At 25.7% G+C, this 15,207-nt stretch overlaps 4 protein-coding genes across 4 annotated transcripts in view; 1 reads left to right on the top strand and 3 right to left on the bottom strand.

Annotated features, from left to right (window-relative positions):
* Window positions 1-15,207, top strand: part of LOC126896261 (uncharacterized) — a 162,240-nt gene that overhangs the window by 55,498 nt on the left and 91,535 nt on the right. The gene's annotated exons all lie outside the window — the stretch shown is intronic.
* Window positions 1-15,207, bottom strand: part of LOC126896244 (nose resistant to fluoxetine protein 6-like) — a 173,506-nt gene that overhangs the window by 86,013 nt on the left and 72,286 nt on the right. The gene's annotated exons all lie outside the window — the stretch shown is intronic.
* LOC126896245 (nose resistant to fluoxetine protein 6-like) overlaps window positions 1-15,207 on the bottom strand; it is a 113,395-nt gene that overhangs the window by 41,199 nt on the left and 56,989 nt on the right. The window lies entirely within an intron of this gene.
* Window positions 4,123-10,695, bottom strand: LOC126896273 (uncharacterized). Its single transcript, XM_050668923.1, has 3 exons — window positions 10,608-10,695; window positions 5,809-5,986; window positions 4,123-4,359 (listed from the first exon to the last, which is right to left on the bottom strand). Exons 1-3 carry the CDS (start codon window positions 10,689-10,691, stop codon window positions 4,322-4,324), a joined length of 300 nt encoding a protein of 99 aa, XP_050524880.1. The 5' UTR covers window positions 10,692-10,695; the 3' UTR covers window positions 4,123-4,321.

Genomic DNA, 15,207 nt, shown 5'->3' with positions numbered 1-15,207 from the left:
TGTTCCGGAAGGTCTGACACTTTTATATATATCTTAAATTAAAGCTAATGTAATATACTTTATAATGGTAAAAAAAAAGTTCGGACTTTATTTAACTTCATGGTGAAAACAGACATCAAACTTAATAAAAAAAATACGATTTTTGTAAAAAAATTCTTTTTTATATTTTTAACTTTATAATGCTATAACTTCTCGAAAGATGTATGGATCAATATAATTCTTTTTTTTGTAGATGCATGATGTCTTTACCTATCATTTGGTATATTTTTTTTATAAATCTGACTTTTTACCTGCCTACAGGGGGGGATTCAAAATGACAACTTTTTCACAAAAAATTNTAAATACAGGGGGGATTCAAAACATAAAAATGCATATAGAAAGTAGAACTTTTTCAACGTAACTTTTGAAAGTGTTCCGGAAGGTCTGACACTTTTATATATATCTTAAATTAAAGCTAATGTAATATACTTTATAATGGTAAAAAAAAATTTCGGACTTTATTTTTTTTTATCTTCAAGGGGAAAATGGCTACCAAATGCTATTATTGTGTGAAAATTCTCGATTTTATTTTTTATATTTTTAACTTTATAATGATATAACTTATTGAAAAGTGTATTGATCAATATAATTTTTTTATGGGAAATACTATTTTGTCTTTACCTATCATTTGGTATATTTTTTTTATAAATCTGACTTTTTACCTGCCTACAGGGGGGGATTCAAAATGACAACTTTTTCACAAAAAATTGACTTTTTCAACTTAAATTTTGAAAGTGTTCCGGAAAGTCTGACACTTTTATATATATCTTAAATTAAAGCTAATGTAATATACTTTATCATGGAAAAAAAAAATTTCGGACTTTATTTTATCTTCAAGGTGAAAATGGCTACCAAATGCTATTATTGTGTGAAAATTCTCAATTTTATTTTTTACATTTTTAACATTATAATGCTATAACTTATTGAAAAGTGTATTGATCAATATAATTTTTTTATGGGAAATACTATTTTCTAATAATCTCTTTTTTATTCTACATACTTTGTCTTAATCAGGATATTAATAAGGAACTAGCAGTTTATGAAGCTTTTGGAATAATCCACCAATTTTTTAAAATTAAACACTATCTAAAGATTTGCATCGAAGCGTTTTTTTTTGATAGTGATTTTAATCACTGTCAGATATCATTATACTTGATCCAACTATGCCACGTCACCACTGTGCCGCGACCCCCCTGTGCTGGGTTTTTTTTTTTTTTTTTAACTTTATAATGCTATAACTTATTGAAAAGTGTATTGATCAATATAATTTTTTTATGGGAAATTCTATTTTTTAATAATCCCTTTTTCATTCGACATACTTTATCTGAATCAGGATATAAATAATGAACTAGCAGATCATTATTAAGAAATTAAAATACGCATTTATTCATTTGAAAATATTAAAAAATAAATTATCAGTGGGCGATTGGTCTACACTACTCTACTCTAATGTTCCGGAAAGTCTGACACTTTTTTATATATATCTTAAATTAAAGCTAATGTAATGTACTTTATTATGCAAAAAAAATATTTCGGACTTTATTTTGTCTTCACGGTGAAAATAGTTACCAAATGCTATTATTGCGTGAAAATTCTCGATTTTATTTTTTACATTTTTAACTTTATAATGCTATGACATATTTAAAAGTGTATGGATCAACATTATTTTTTTATAAGAAATAATATTTTTTAATAATCCCTTTTTCATTCGACATACTTTATCTTAATCAGGATATTAATAAGGAACTAGCAGTTTATGAAGCTTTTGGAATAATCCACCAATTTTTTAAAATTAAACACTATCTAAAGATTTGCATCGAAGCGTTTTTTTTTGATAGTGATTTTAATCACTGTCAGATATCATTATACTTGATCCAACTATGCCACGTCACCACTGTGCCGCGATCCCCCTGTGCTGGGTTTTTTTTATTTAAAACAACCATAACTTATTTAAAATGACTGTATCAATAAAAAAAATTTTTTGTCCTGGTTCCACTTAAATAGTGAAAATCAACATTTTTAAACTTTTTTTCTAAAAATTGCTATTACTTATTGAAAATGAACGAATCAGAATTCTTTGTTAAATTGAAACCATAGATGTTTCTCTTTTATTAGATGTAAATTTTTTGAAAATGTGATGCTTTATCTACCCATAGGGGGTTTCAATATAGCAACTTCTGCACAAAAATTGAACTTATTCAACTTAAGTTTTGAAAATATTCCGGAAATAATCCGAGCTTTAAACATATGCTAAAATAATGTTATGTACTATGTATTATTCTGTGTAAAATCATTTTATACTGGGAAACTAACATGAAGACATATCATTTTTGGAGGAAAATTGTTCTATAGAAAAAAATTGCAATTCTTAATAAACTTCAGTAAGATTAATCTAATTATTATCCTTTTTTGTTTTCAATTCATTTATCCTATGATAAGATTATTAATTACAGTTTTAACTTGGATGTCTGCTATTGATTAGTTTTATATTGTCATCATCTATATCTCCAATCATGTTAGTGAAAAAGAAAACAAATTATTCATTTCATAAGTTACTTAAATAAAAGTAACATCAAATACAATTATTTTATTTTATGAAAATTTATTTTTTATTATTTAAAAGTAGACATTTTTTTTACAAATTAAGGGTCAATAAAATAAAGCCATGAAAATGAAATTTCACGATACATGATTAGCCATAAATAATTCAGTTAATGGAGATGCCATTCATCTTTCTCTACGACGGATTAACTACTGATCTTGGAGTTAAGAAAACCTAGCACGATAGGGTCGCGGCACAGTGGGGACGTGGCATAGTTGGGTCCAGTATAGATGATATCTGACAGTCATTAAAATCACTATCATAAAAAACGCTTCGATACAAATCTGTAGATAGTGTTCAATTTTAAAAAATATTGGTGAATTATTTCAAAAGCAACATGATCTCCGATTTCTTTATTAATATCCTGATATTAGTTTTATGATTTATAAGTGTATTATATAAATATATATATATACAGGGTGATTTTTTTATCATAACCCACTCAATTACTTACAGAATAATAATAATTAAAAAAAATTTTTTTATTACTATCTTTAGTTACACATTATTCTTGAATTATTAACTATGTAATACTTTTTAAATTCATCCCTTATACCTTGTAAGGGGGTCAACTTTGTTTTTTTAAATGGTAACACGTATTTTTAATTTAATAAAATGTTTGAGTTTTTAATCCAATAGTAAATGGCATTTGAATTTTTAATGAAACTGAATTTGTTTATTGGATATAAACATTTAAAGTATCAACTTTTTGAGTTAATATATAGGTATAATACACAAGGGTTTACAAATACAGGTAGCTAATGGATTTTTTATGACATCGATATTAGCAGATACAAAGCATTGTTATAATCAATGGTAGTAAGGCACATAGTTGTGAGTTTATAAATACACTAACTGACAATACAGAATGTATATCTATTGATAGACATAATTGATAATAAACAATCCGTGATTGTGATAGCAATATCATAAAAAACCAATTAGCTACCTATATTTGTAATCCTTGTATATTATACCTGTATATTAATTCAAAAATTTGAAACTTTAGAGGTTTATATCTAAAAAACGAATAAATTTATATTAAAAATTCAAATGACATTTATTATTAAATTAAAAACTCAAACATTTTATTAAATTCAAAATATGTGTTACCATTTAAAAAAACAAAGTTGACACCCTTACCAGGCATAAGGGATGAACTTAAAAAGTATTACATAGTTAAAAATTCAAGAATAATGTGTAACTAAAGATACTAATAAAAAAATTTTTTTTAATTATTATTATTCTATAAGTAATTGAGTAGGTTATGATAAAAAAATCATCCTGTATGTATATATAATTATAATATATAAAGGGAAATGGTCTGATTAAAAAAAAAAAAGTTTGTCGAATAAAAGAGGTATATAAATAGAATTTATTATAAAAAAAATTTTATTGATCCATACATTTTTCAAAAAGTTATAAAATTATAATCGAAGATAAAATTATACGTAATATTCATTTTACCTTTATAGGTGATTCTTAATGGGTCTCGAACATTACTGTCAGATATTGATACATTAACTTCTTCATAAGTGATTTCTAATCGTAATGATTTAAGAACAGAGTATATTTTGATGTGGAGTCGTAGTTATTTTATTGTCACAACAGTCATAATAAATATTACAAATTCTATTCTCAATTTTTTTGACATACACCGTCGCCTGTTTCTTAAATTGATCAATTTTCATACAGTCTTGTACTTAATGAACTAAAAACTTTGTGTTAATTCAGTTTAATGTAAAAGTAAAATGTTAATACCAATAATAATTTCATTCATAATAATCACATTCCGACATTTAAATGTCATTAAATATTATTAATTTATTATAATATTATAAATTATTATTATGCCTGCTTTAGCTTTTTATATTACTTGAAAATCAAAAAGACTTGCTAAATCTTTTTAATTATACATGATGTATTAGATTTGTTTGAAGTGAATATATCAAAAAATTTTTAATTTCCACCAATATACATACAAATCACACCTTAAGTTTACCAAATACTTATGTTGAAATATATTTAGAATTATTAATGTAATGGAGGGTTGTAAAGGGGCGAATCTCCCCATAAATCTTTGTTCTTAAACCTATCTTGACCCACATACAAAAATCTCTAAATACAAATATAATAGGATAACTTTGCCATCTCGTTATAATTATCGCAGCGCAACAGTATATTGAAAACAGTATAAATAAAAAGTAGGTCGCAGTCGGGAAATTACTGCTTATTTCAATAATCAAAATATAGAATGTTTTAACATAAAATTATGATATTTAATAATTAAACTTGTTAACATTCCAACTGTTTTACATTTTATTTCGAATTTTACAACACAAATGTTTTTTTATTAGAGATGGTTATTGTTATGAATCGCCTGTCTTCAAAAATGATTCAATGACAACGCGCGTTAAAGAGCGGTCATCGTCTTATTAATTAAATAAACAATAATAATCTTTCTTCTATTAGATATCTAAATATTGTTTTATGAATTCTCTATTCTCGCCTAAACCAATTCTAGGGAAAATTTAAACTTGATAGGTTTTTCATAGCCATACTCTATCATTACTTATTCTTGGCCGATTTATTTATCTGTTAATGGTTTATGTGGTTTCGTAAAATAAACGCATATCAATGAGTTCATGATGATTTTTTTGGATTCTAAAATGTATGCATTTCTATGGTTACTTAAAAATATCAACTTACTGTAAATACCAGTTTTCCAAAAACGGGTTATGAAAATATCACATTAAACTTACAGGTATTCTCCAAAAAAATTTAGGAATTTCTATTAGAATATATTTATTTTATGAATAGTGACGAAATTCAAAACTTTCAAAGTGAATACTGAAAGGAGATCTAAACTCTTCGCAAAAAGTATACGAATATTATATGTATTATAATGTGAATTTTAAGTTATTATTTTATAAGTAGCCATGAATTTTTTTTTTCTCAAATCATTTTTTTAATATTGATTTGTAGTAGTGTTTTCAGTAAAAAATAATAATTCGTATAATTTAAAATTAACCCACCCAATAAAATTGTAATGTGTGTAATATAGCGATAAAATGTTCATTTAGTACATTAAATTTACAGCATCAGTTATAATAGCATTTGACCAAAATAAAATTTAACTTTATTATCATAATTAGAGTTTTACTTACTGTCATTAACTCCATCACTAAATAGTTTTTCGATTTCACTATCGTCCATATTGTATAGCCAATTATAAGATTTTAATAGATATTGAAATTCATAATACGACATACCTTCAGTACTTTTGTTATTATTTCTAAATAAATCTTCCAAATAGGATGACGCTCCATCATTCAATTCGCCTTCCTAAAATAAATTGAATTATTAGAAGTAATAATAATATTATTAAATTTATCTATAAAAACCCAGTACAGTGGGGACTGTGTATAGATGTTATCTGACACTTATAATAATAATAATAAACAATAATATACTTTTCAATAGTTTAAATAGTTTTAATCGAAAATTTTTAGTCATTCAAAAAAGTTTTCAACCTTTAATTACTGATACAAAAAACAAATTTCACTTCTTGCACGACGACGACGAATTAATATTAGTAGTAAATATAGCTGATGCCAATGCGTGTAGTTACACTGAAAGTTTAATAACACTTTTCTGGATTATGTAAAAATTATATTTCATTATTTTTGTAATAAAATATATTTTTAAAGAGTCCAGTCAGAATGAAAAAGTTTATATATTGTTGTAACTCGTTAAATTAAATTTTTGTACAGTTATTTCATCGAAGTAAAAAAAACAAATATATCTTTTAACCTACTAATAAGTGTTTGAAAAAAATCAACCTGAGTTTACTTTTTTAAAAATATGTATTTTAATAAGAAAGAATTGTTTTCTTTATAAAATTTTTCTGACTTCTATAATAATGAAAATATTTGCATAACACTTAAGTAAAATATTAAACTATCCAATAATAATTACTTTATACATAATATTCATAAATTAATAAGTTATATAATTAATACATTGTAGAATCAACCTTAATTATTAAATTATATGTACAAATTGAATATATATATAACAATTATACTATAAAATAGTTTTACTTATCTATTAAATTAAATAAATAATTAGGTCAATATAAACCACCGTTACACTGTACAAATATAGGTGGATGGGGAAGAAAAAATTATGCTACCAATAGCTACCCTAAAATGAAATATTGGCTAAGTGTAAACTTGTCAAGCCACTAATTCCTTTGACTTGTGTCACAATTATCGACAATCCGCGGGAAACTGGCAAGTGACCAATAATTGTACAAATATAGTGTTCCGGCGATTTGACAAGTATACACAAGTGACGAATATTTGGAAAGTACACCAGTCTTTTATTTATTTTAATTTACATTAATCCAATTATTTAGAAGTAAATATCTAAGTAACTAGTCCTCTAAGCTTAATGTCTGTTCCAACGGACATCGTGCTGGCGGACAGCGCAAGGAAACATACAAACATATTTTTAATTGTTTAATTTTAATCCTGGTGATTCCGCATCCTTTCAAGGCGTCACAGGAACATTGTGGCCTCTACAATTGTTTCGTACAAGGCAGCCAGACTGTAGCACGGCTAGTTGTGCACCGCACTAGAATGGTAAAACACCTTATGCCTGTTTAAAACGCTTTATTGAAGTAGGAGAGGGGTCACCTGGATGGATGACGGTCAACGGAACGTCCAATAAGTAACGAGAGTAGACAATAATGTCGTCATACACTCGTCACTCTCACAATATGAAATAACAGTGGGCTACTCTGTTTGTGTCCACGATAATGGTTTTTCGTTTAAGACTATTAAAACTTTATTTATAAATTATATTTATATGCTTAAAATAACATGATTGTTTTTAAATAAATAACTTAGAGAAATATTTAACAAACGCATACTGTCGTTTAATCATATTATATTATATTATATTATACACGATTCAGTCATAAGTCAATTATTAGTCACCTTTAAAAATCACTCTATAGGACATTTATAAGTTATACTTGTTAGCTCTTTTTACTCTTATCTTAATAAAAAAACACAATGTGTTAACTCTATTCTAGAATGTAAAAACAAACTATATTAACGTTGTATAAAAATGATTTGTATATTATCCATGTGTATTAATTTATATATTTCATATTTTATGCTTACTTAACAATAAACGATAATATTACAAGAATGACACAATGATGATTGTTCGGGGATCAAAAAATACTATAAAGGGCAGAGTAATCCTTCTCAGTCAGGTCTGAGTGCTAATGGCTTGAGGGAGTCTGTCTCTAAATATTCATTGAGCGTTCGAATAGCGCTCTCGACATCGACACGAAAAGTTCGTAATCATCATTGTCGAAATTCTTACTTGTTAATTTATGAACTAAACATTTGAGTTCGTGTTGTTTTGTTATAACCTGATATTGTCAAAAGTTATTATTACAACAAAGAAAAATCTTCAGGTAAGACTTTAAATCATTAAGGGTCAATACTTATATTATCTTATAACTCAATTATTTAGAATTAATAATCTGAGTATAGAACATAAAGCAATAGATCAAATAATTATATTAATCTTTAAACTTCAATTAATTATTATTAACTAGTTCGCACCTTATACATAATCACATTACATGGTATTCGTGAGATGGCCACCGCCTCTTCGTTGCCTCAGTGTATTATTACAGGTACTTACTAGTTGGATCATTTATAATATTTCTATAAGAGAAACCTCTTTATTTTTCTAAACCCTCGGACTCTACAACCCCGATAGAACTTCGTTGCTCACCAATTGACCAAATCCCCAAATATCCAATCTTGGTCAATAAAAACACCTTAACATATAACATCACCGTATTTGCTTATTTTTTTGAATTATTACAATAAATAACAAATAACCATATATATTAGAAATTCTTCAAAGAGTATCTTAAATCTAAGGGGTAACGGGGGACCCTTAAATACTAATGGTCGGCCAAGCGGCATAAAACAAAATAGTTAAACTCAATTAAAACAAATAATAAATAACATTAAAAAATAATATAAATCTCAGCTAAACAGATGAAGTTGTTGATAGTGATAAGTGGTCTATATGAGATCTTGCGGTAATGGTGTCTGAGTATCACGAGTCAGAGTGTAGATCCAGGCACGTAATGGCAGATGAGAACAGACGGCGGAAAAGCGACTGCAGCAATGGAGTTATTTAGCGATGGTCAGGGCCCAATCACTGGTGGTGTACAAGAGCACGAGAACTTTGAGAACAAGGGTGCAGTGAACAAATAAAAGAATAACGGCGTACGATGGCCGATCAATTTACCATTCAAGCGAAAGTGCTTGCCACGTCGAGGACACTATTCCTGTATAATTTTATTTTTGATTATCGTACCCGTACATGTGTATCATCAATATTATACATATGTATAAACAAATTTTTATTGTTTATTATTAGATATAAACATTTAAAGATTAAAATTTTTTTTAATTAACATACATGTATAATATATAAGGGATTACAAATACAAGTAGCTAATTGGTTTTTTATGACGATATTCGCAGGTATATAACTTTTATTATCAATGGTAATAAGACACATTGTTGCGAGTTTATAAACACACTAACTGGCGATACAGAAATTATATTTATTAATAGTCATATTTGACAATAAACACTCCGTGACTGTGAGAGCGATGTTATAAAAAATTAAAAAGTAAAAAATAAATATAGTTTAAAAAAACTGAAAAACACGCTTTTAAAGCATATCGAACTAAAGAGTTAAAAATAATACTAGTATTTTTCGTTCATTATTGTTTTAAGCTTATTTTAAAAATTATTTTTAACTTTGTAGTTCGATATGCTTTAAAAGCTTGTTTTTCAGTTTTTTTTAACTATATTTATTTTTCAATTATTAATGTTTATATTTTATGTCAAGCATTACAGTTATATAGGTGGATGGGAGGTAATGTTACTTATAAATATTTTTAGAGAGAATTTTTGCAACTGTTAATGGTAATCCAATATGAATATAAGGAGAAAGGCCACTATCCTTTCCAAAAAATGTTCTAGCTATCAATTGATTCATTAGTCAATTTATTAAGTATTGAATATTTTTTTTAGTTTATCCCTTGTACCTTATAACGGCGTTAACTTTATTTTCTTAAATCGCTACATAAATAATTAACTAATTTATTAAATAAAAAATTATGTGATAATTAGTATATTTTTTTATATGTTATATTAGTATAATGTTGTTATTAGTATATTTGAAAATGTAGTTGGGTAATAACAGTCCAGTGAAAGCTGATAAAAATTGGTAACCAACACAAAAAAATAATAATAAAATATAAATAAAAAAACACATATTAAAATAGATATACTTTGTCAGCTTCGCGCTAAAGCTAAAAAATTTAACTTTATTTCTATTATTATTAATCAAAAATTATGCACACTCTTAAATTATTTAATATTCTGTTCTAAAATAAACTTTAAAAAATAATTGGAATTAAAATTTGTATATATAATTATAAAAACAACAAATTAGTCTAAAAAAAATTATATTTTTTAAATTTAAATGAGACATAGATATTTGTTAGAAATTTTTATTATAATAAAATAATTGGTCTTGTAACTTAATAAATTACTGAATTTATACAACTATTAACTATTTTCATGAAATTTTGCTTCTCGAATAAAATTTTAATAGCAAATTTTTTTATACAAAAAGGAAATTTAAAACGTGGTGTAGCTAAAAGATTTTAATGCTAAAAATTTTTTTTTCGGGAAATCTAATATATCTAAGTAAGATAGATGGTAAGATAAGTAAGAATAAAAAATAATCTATATCTAAATAAACATATAGATATCCCCAAAAATTTATTATCAAATTAGAAAACATTTAACAATTAACTTTTATTAAAAATTAAATGATATCTATTTACCTCATTGAAAGGATAAGAAGAGTAAAGTAGTCCATTAGTAAAACTGCTGGTTAGATACATAACAATGAAAATGTAGAAACACATTTTTGAATTGACAATCGGTGTATTCGAATAAAACTGATAATTAAAACTGTTGAAATGATAGATTAAATGAAATTCTATTTATCTAATATCACTGCTATGTTTTTATAATAATAAAAAGATCTTTTTAAGTATTTTTAAAATTGCAATAAAAAAAATTTACTAAATTTAATTTAATATTTAATAATACTTATTTAAAACTAAGTAAACATTTTATTTATTGATTCCCATTATTGTACCATAAATACTAGTAAAAACTTGTTTTCTTTTGTTTCAGTCAACATTGAATAATGAAATATAAGTCTATAAATTAATAAGTCTTGACGTTTTACAGATGGCTTTTTTTAAATAGATACTAAATTGGTTAATGAATAGTTAATAATAATTTTTTTATAAAAATGAAAAAAATTGAAAAACATTATTTCTTGTTGTTACCTATGTATGAAACTAAAACTATAACTATTTAACTAAAAATAAAGAAACAAATAATTTATTTTATTGATCATGTTAACTTATTTAACTCTCTGCTGTATTATTAGTGACATGATTTATAATGAAACATAGGAAATAAAAAAAGTCGTCACTCAAAGTATTCAAACATTTTTCGACCCCTCAATTTACATTGTTCAATAGAAATTTCTATAGTACTTGTATCTCAACTACTGCTTATATAAATCCATATTGAGTGAAACTGTATATGTTGTGAATAAATCAATGGTTTAACCCTTTTTTAAATTTTGAATAAAGATTTTTTACATGGGTTGCACCGTCATATGGAGGGATCTAGGATCATATCTGCATCGTCTTAACATGCTAAGTAAATCAAAAATAGAATTCATTTATCATGCTTATGCAGTACAATTACCGTGCTAAGTCGGTCAAATTTGACCGTATATTTTATGGTTGAGTTTTATGGTCGAGGGTCTATTACATTATCATGCAAAAAACGATAGCCCAGTGGGGTCGTGACACTGTATTGTCGTAATATGCCTAATGCTATGCATTACGCACTTACGTTATCAATGAAAAATTTGTAGTTTGTATTTTATATTACTTATATACAAACAAATAATTTATTTATCCATCATAACATATACATTGTTGTACACTATTTACTCTATTTGTATTTACATACTAAATTGATAATTACATACTATGCATCTTATCTTAAAATAATAATTAATAGCAATTTAAAGTTGAAAAAATTTAATATGAAATCGAAAATATTAACACAAAAATTGCATGTTTTTTAACTACCGTAACCATATGAACATTGAAAAAATTATATCTTTTTGAACTTCTAGTACATAACATAATCTTTATTTTAATATATATTAGAAGCTCGGAAGAGTTGAAAATGTTGAGTTTTGTAAAAAATTGGCTATTTTGAATCTTAATCTAAAATTCAGTGCGCAGTAATTTATAATAAAAGAAATACATTATATATATATATATATATATATATATATATANTTGAAAAATGTATGGATCATTATATTTTTTTTGAGATAAGTATTATTTATATATATATATATATATATATATAAATAATACTTATCTCAAAAAAAATATAATGATCCATACATTTTTCAAAAAGTTATAGCAATATAAAGTTAAGAATATAAAAAATAATTTTTTTTACAAAAATCGTATTTTTTTGCGAGAAAGTTGTCATTTTGAATCCCCTTCTGTGGCCAGGTAAAGGGTCAAAATTATAAAAAAAATATATTAAATGAAGGACATTATGCAACTATTAAAAAAAAATTATATTGATTTGTTCAATTTTGAAAAAGTTATAATTTTTAAGTAAAAAAAATTGAAAAAATTAGCAATTTTATTTGTAATTTTTTTGGAGATTTCCCCCATTTACGGGGAACGAGGGAAATTTTTTCAATTTTTGAGGGTAATGTCTTCGACTAGATACAATTTGTGATCTTTTGACGTATCGTTGAAAGAAATCTGTTCGGTGAGTGCTGAGAAAAAGGGGTAACAGACACATAAAAAAAAAACACATCATAGTAAAATTAATACCTTCTCAGCTTTGCATCGAAGCTAAAAGATACACCCAATGGTCGTCAACAAAGGACGTAAAAAACACAGAAACACAAGATTCGTGAAATTTTGATTTTATTTTCGCATGTAGCATTAGCCTGCGGTTTGTAATGGTGATGTCGGTGGCAACGACTGGTGAATGCAGCGTATACACTTGAGAGATTAATATTTGACCTGATTTTAAAAATATATACACGAGTATGTATATTTTCATTAGCAGTATTTATAACATTATATTAAGCATGGAGAAGGATCGAAACATAGCCCTTAATTCAAAATTAAGAGGTCCTATGATGCCAAAGAATAGAATTATTGATTAAAATGACACTTCCGTCAAAAAACTGACTTAATTTTATTGTATTTTTTTAATGTAAGTAGTTTTAAGCAAATTTAAGAACGTAAGATTATATTTAAGTATGTTGAAATATTAGAGTAACGCAATTTTTCCTACTTGTCCTTGTGATTAAGGGGGGAGGATAATTTCAAAATTACTTTTATTCGATATAGCTTTCACGCTAGCCTTTAAAACGTATTTTAAGGGACGCGTCTTCTGTTCCCGAAGCAAATGTCTGATTTACATATGTTTTAAATAATAATATTTATTATGTTAAATACTTTTTTAGTTTAGTTGGCAACTCATCACTCAGACTTATTAGTTTTTTATTTGTCATAAAATTAATTTAACATGAACAAAATCATATAAAAGAAATAAAAAAAAAGATAATCATACAAAATATATAATAATTATACATTATTTAAACAAAGGAGAGTGAATAGTAATAATTGTAGGGAACCGATAAAATTGGTCTCATATTTAAAAACCATGACGAGGATATATAGGGAATACTATGCGATTTGGTTGAGAAAAGTATCCAGACTTCTAGGACCATTCATTAACGAGATACAAACAATTTAATACAAATTTTTTCAAAACTAACGTTCAAGATAATATCTACGTACCACGATGGCATCGGGTTGTTGTAACATTAGGTGACGATGACAGGCTACTAGGTTTCTATTGTAATATTCTCCTTTGGAATATTAATAAAATCAATACATCTTGTATTTCTAATACCACAGAAAAGAATATGCTAACACGATTATACATACGGTATTAACTTTTGGGCAACTATAAAATAGACGTGAATCATTGTCTTTCATGCCGTCTTCCAGGCACCACTAAAGTACTAAAAAAGGAAATTAAAATATAATAATTCTTTTGCGTTTATTGAAATATGGAATGATGATTGAATGCGCCTATAAAAAGTATGACACATTCAAGACGCCCAATCCCCATTTATGACTTTTGTGGTACATTATATAAAGACCGAGGACACTGTTTTTCCAGTCAGTCAATCGCTCATTTTTCTCACTTAATAATTACTTTTATCAAGTTAAATCTTTAAGATTATTTCCTACGTGTTTTAGCATATTATTTATACTGTGAGTCTATAATACTAACTTTCTTCATTAAATTTAAATTACACATTTGTTAAAATAATTAACATTATCAATAGTAATAAATACGCTTTTATCAGCCATATACGATTCTCATTTATTAACATACCCACTACAATTTCAAATGCATTCTTAACAACCATAAGTCAACAATCAAAATTCCATCACCATCAGTGAATATCAGGTAAGAATAGTTTTAATACACTAACTACACTAATAAAGTAATAACTAGAAACAAAGTACTTATATCTATTATGTCTTTACTGATGAAGCCACTATCATTCTTCTTTATTAATACCATCTCCATCAACTTTATTTTTAATTATTACACTATTTAAATAAAAAATATTATGTAAAATTATCTCCCTTATTAGTTTGTGTTGGGTTATAAAATTTCAAAGCAGAAATTGCACTAAAAATAAAAATCTTGCGAAAATTTCAAATAAAACTTTTACCAAATAATTATCATGTATGATAGAGAGAGAACGACTACGTAATTTTAAGTTTTCCATTAAAAAACAATTTAGAGTAGGTGATAAGTTGATACCTTAAGCTTTAATTGAAACTCTTAAAGAAAGTATTCATTTTGAAAACCTAAAATTTGGTAGAAATACTACTTGATATATTTAGACCCATTGACCCAAGGGCGGGGTAATTTGACATACCTTAGTTTAGATTAAGTTGTGCTTTAAAAAAGTATTATATGTATATAAATTCTATTAAATGATAGTCACCTCCAGACCGTTAAAAAATTATGGATGTATTCAAATATTTGAATATTAGTTTGGACTTCTGACAAGAAATGTCATATAAACTTATGGAATTAGATGGAATATTCTTAAATAACACACTTTAATTCTGTGAAATACTCGTCATTATTAATATTTGTTTTCATACCAACAAACTTTATCAAATTTATGATTATAAATCTGACGAATTTTTTAAATTGAACTTGAAATTCTAAATATTATTTTAAGTTAATAGGAATTACACGTCACTAATTTAATGT

This window comes from Daktulosphaira vitifoliae, unplaced genomic scaffold (genome assembly GCF_025091365.1).
Source record: "Daktulosphaira vitifoliae isolate Bord-2020 unplaced genomic scaffold, ASM2509136v1 Scaffold_1, whole genome shotgun sequence".
Taxonomy (NCBI): domain Eukaryota; kingdom Metazoa; phylum Arthropoda; class Insecta; order Hemiptera; family Phylloxeridae; genus Daktulosphaira; species Daktulosphaira vitifoliae.
The sequence above is the reverse complement of the archived record's forward strand: the minus strand, read 5'-3'. Positions and strand labels throughout refer to the sequence as shown.

Bases quoted from the DNA above. Each gene is read 5' to 3' on its own strand.
- LOC126896273 (XM_050668923.1), bottom strand. From the start codon at position 10,691: ATGTGTTTCTACATTTTCATTGTTATGTATCTAACCAGCAGTTTTACT. The intron at 5,987-10,607 runs GTAAATAGATAT...AATTTATTTTAG, and splicing joins CTTCTTATCCTTTCAATGAG to GAAGGCGAATTGAATGATGG. The intron at 4,360-5,808 runs GTAAGTAAAACT...ATTAACACAAAG, and splicing joins TAGTGATGGAGTTAATGACA to TTTTTAGTTCATTAAGTACA.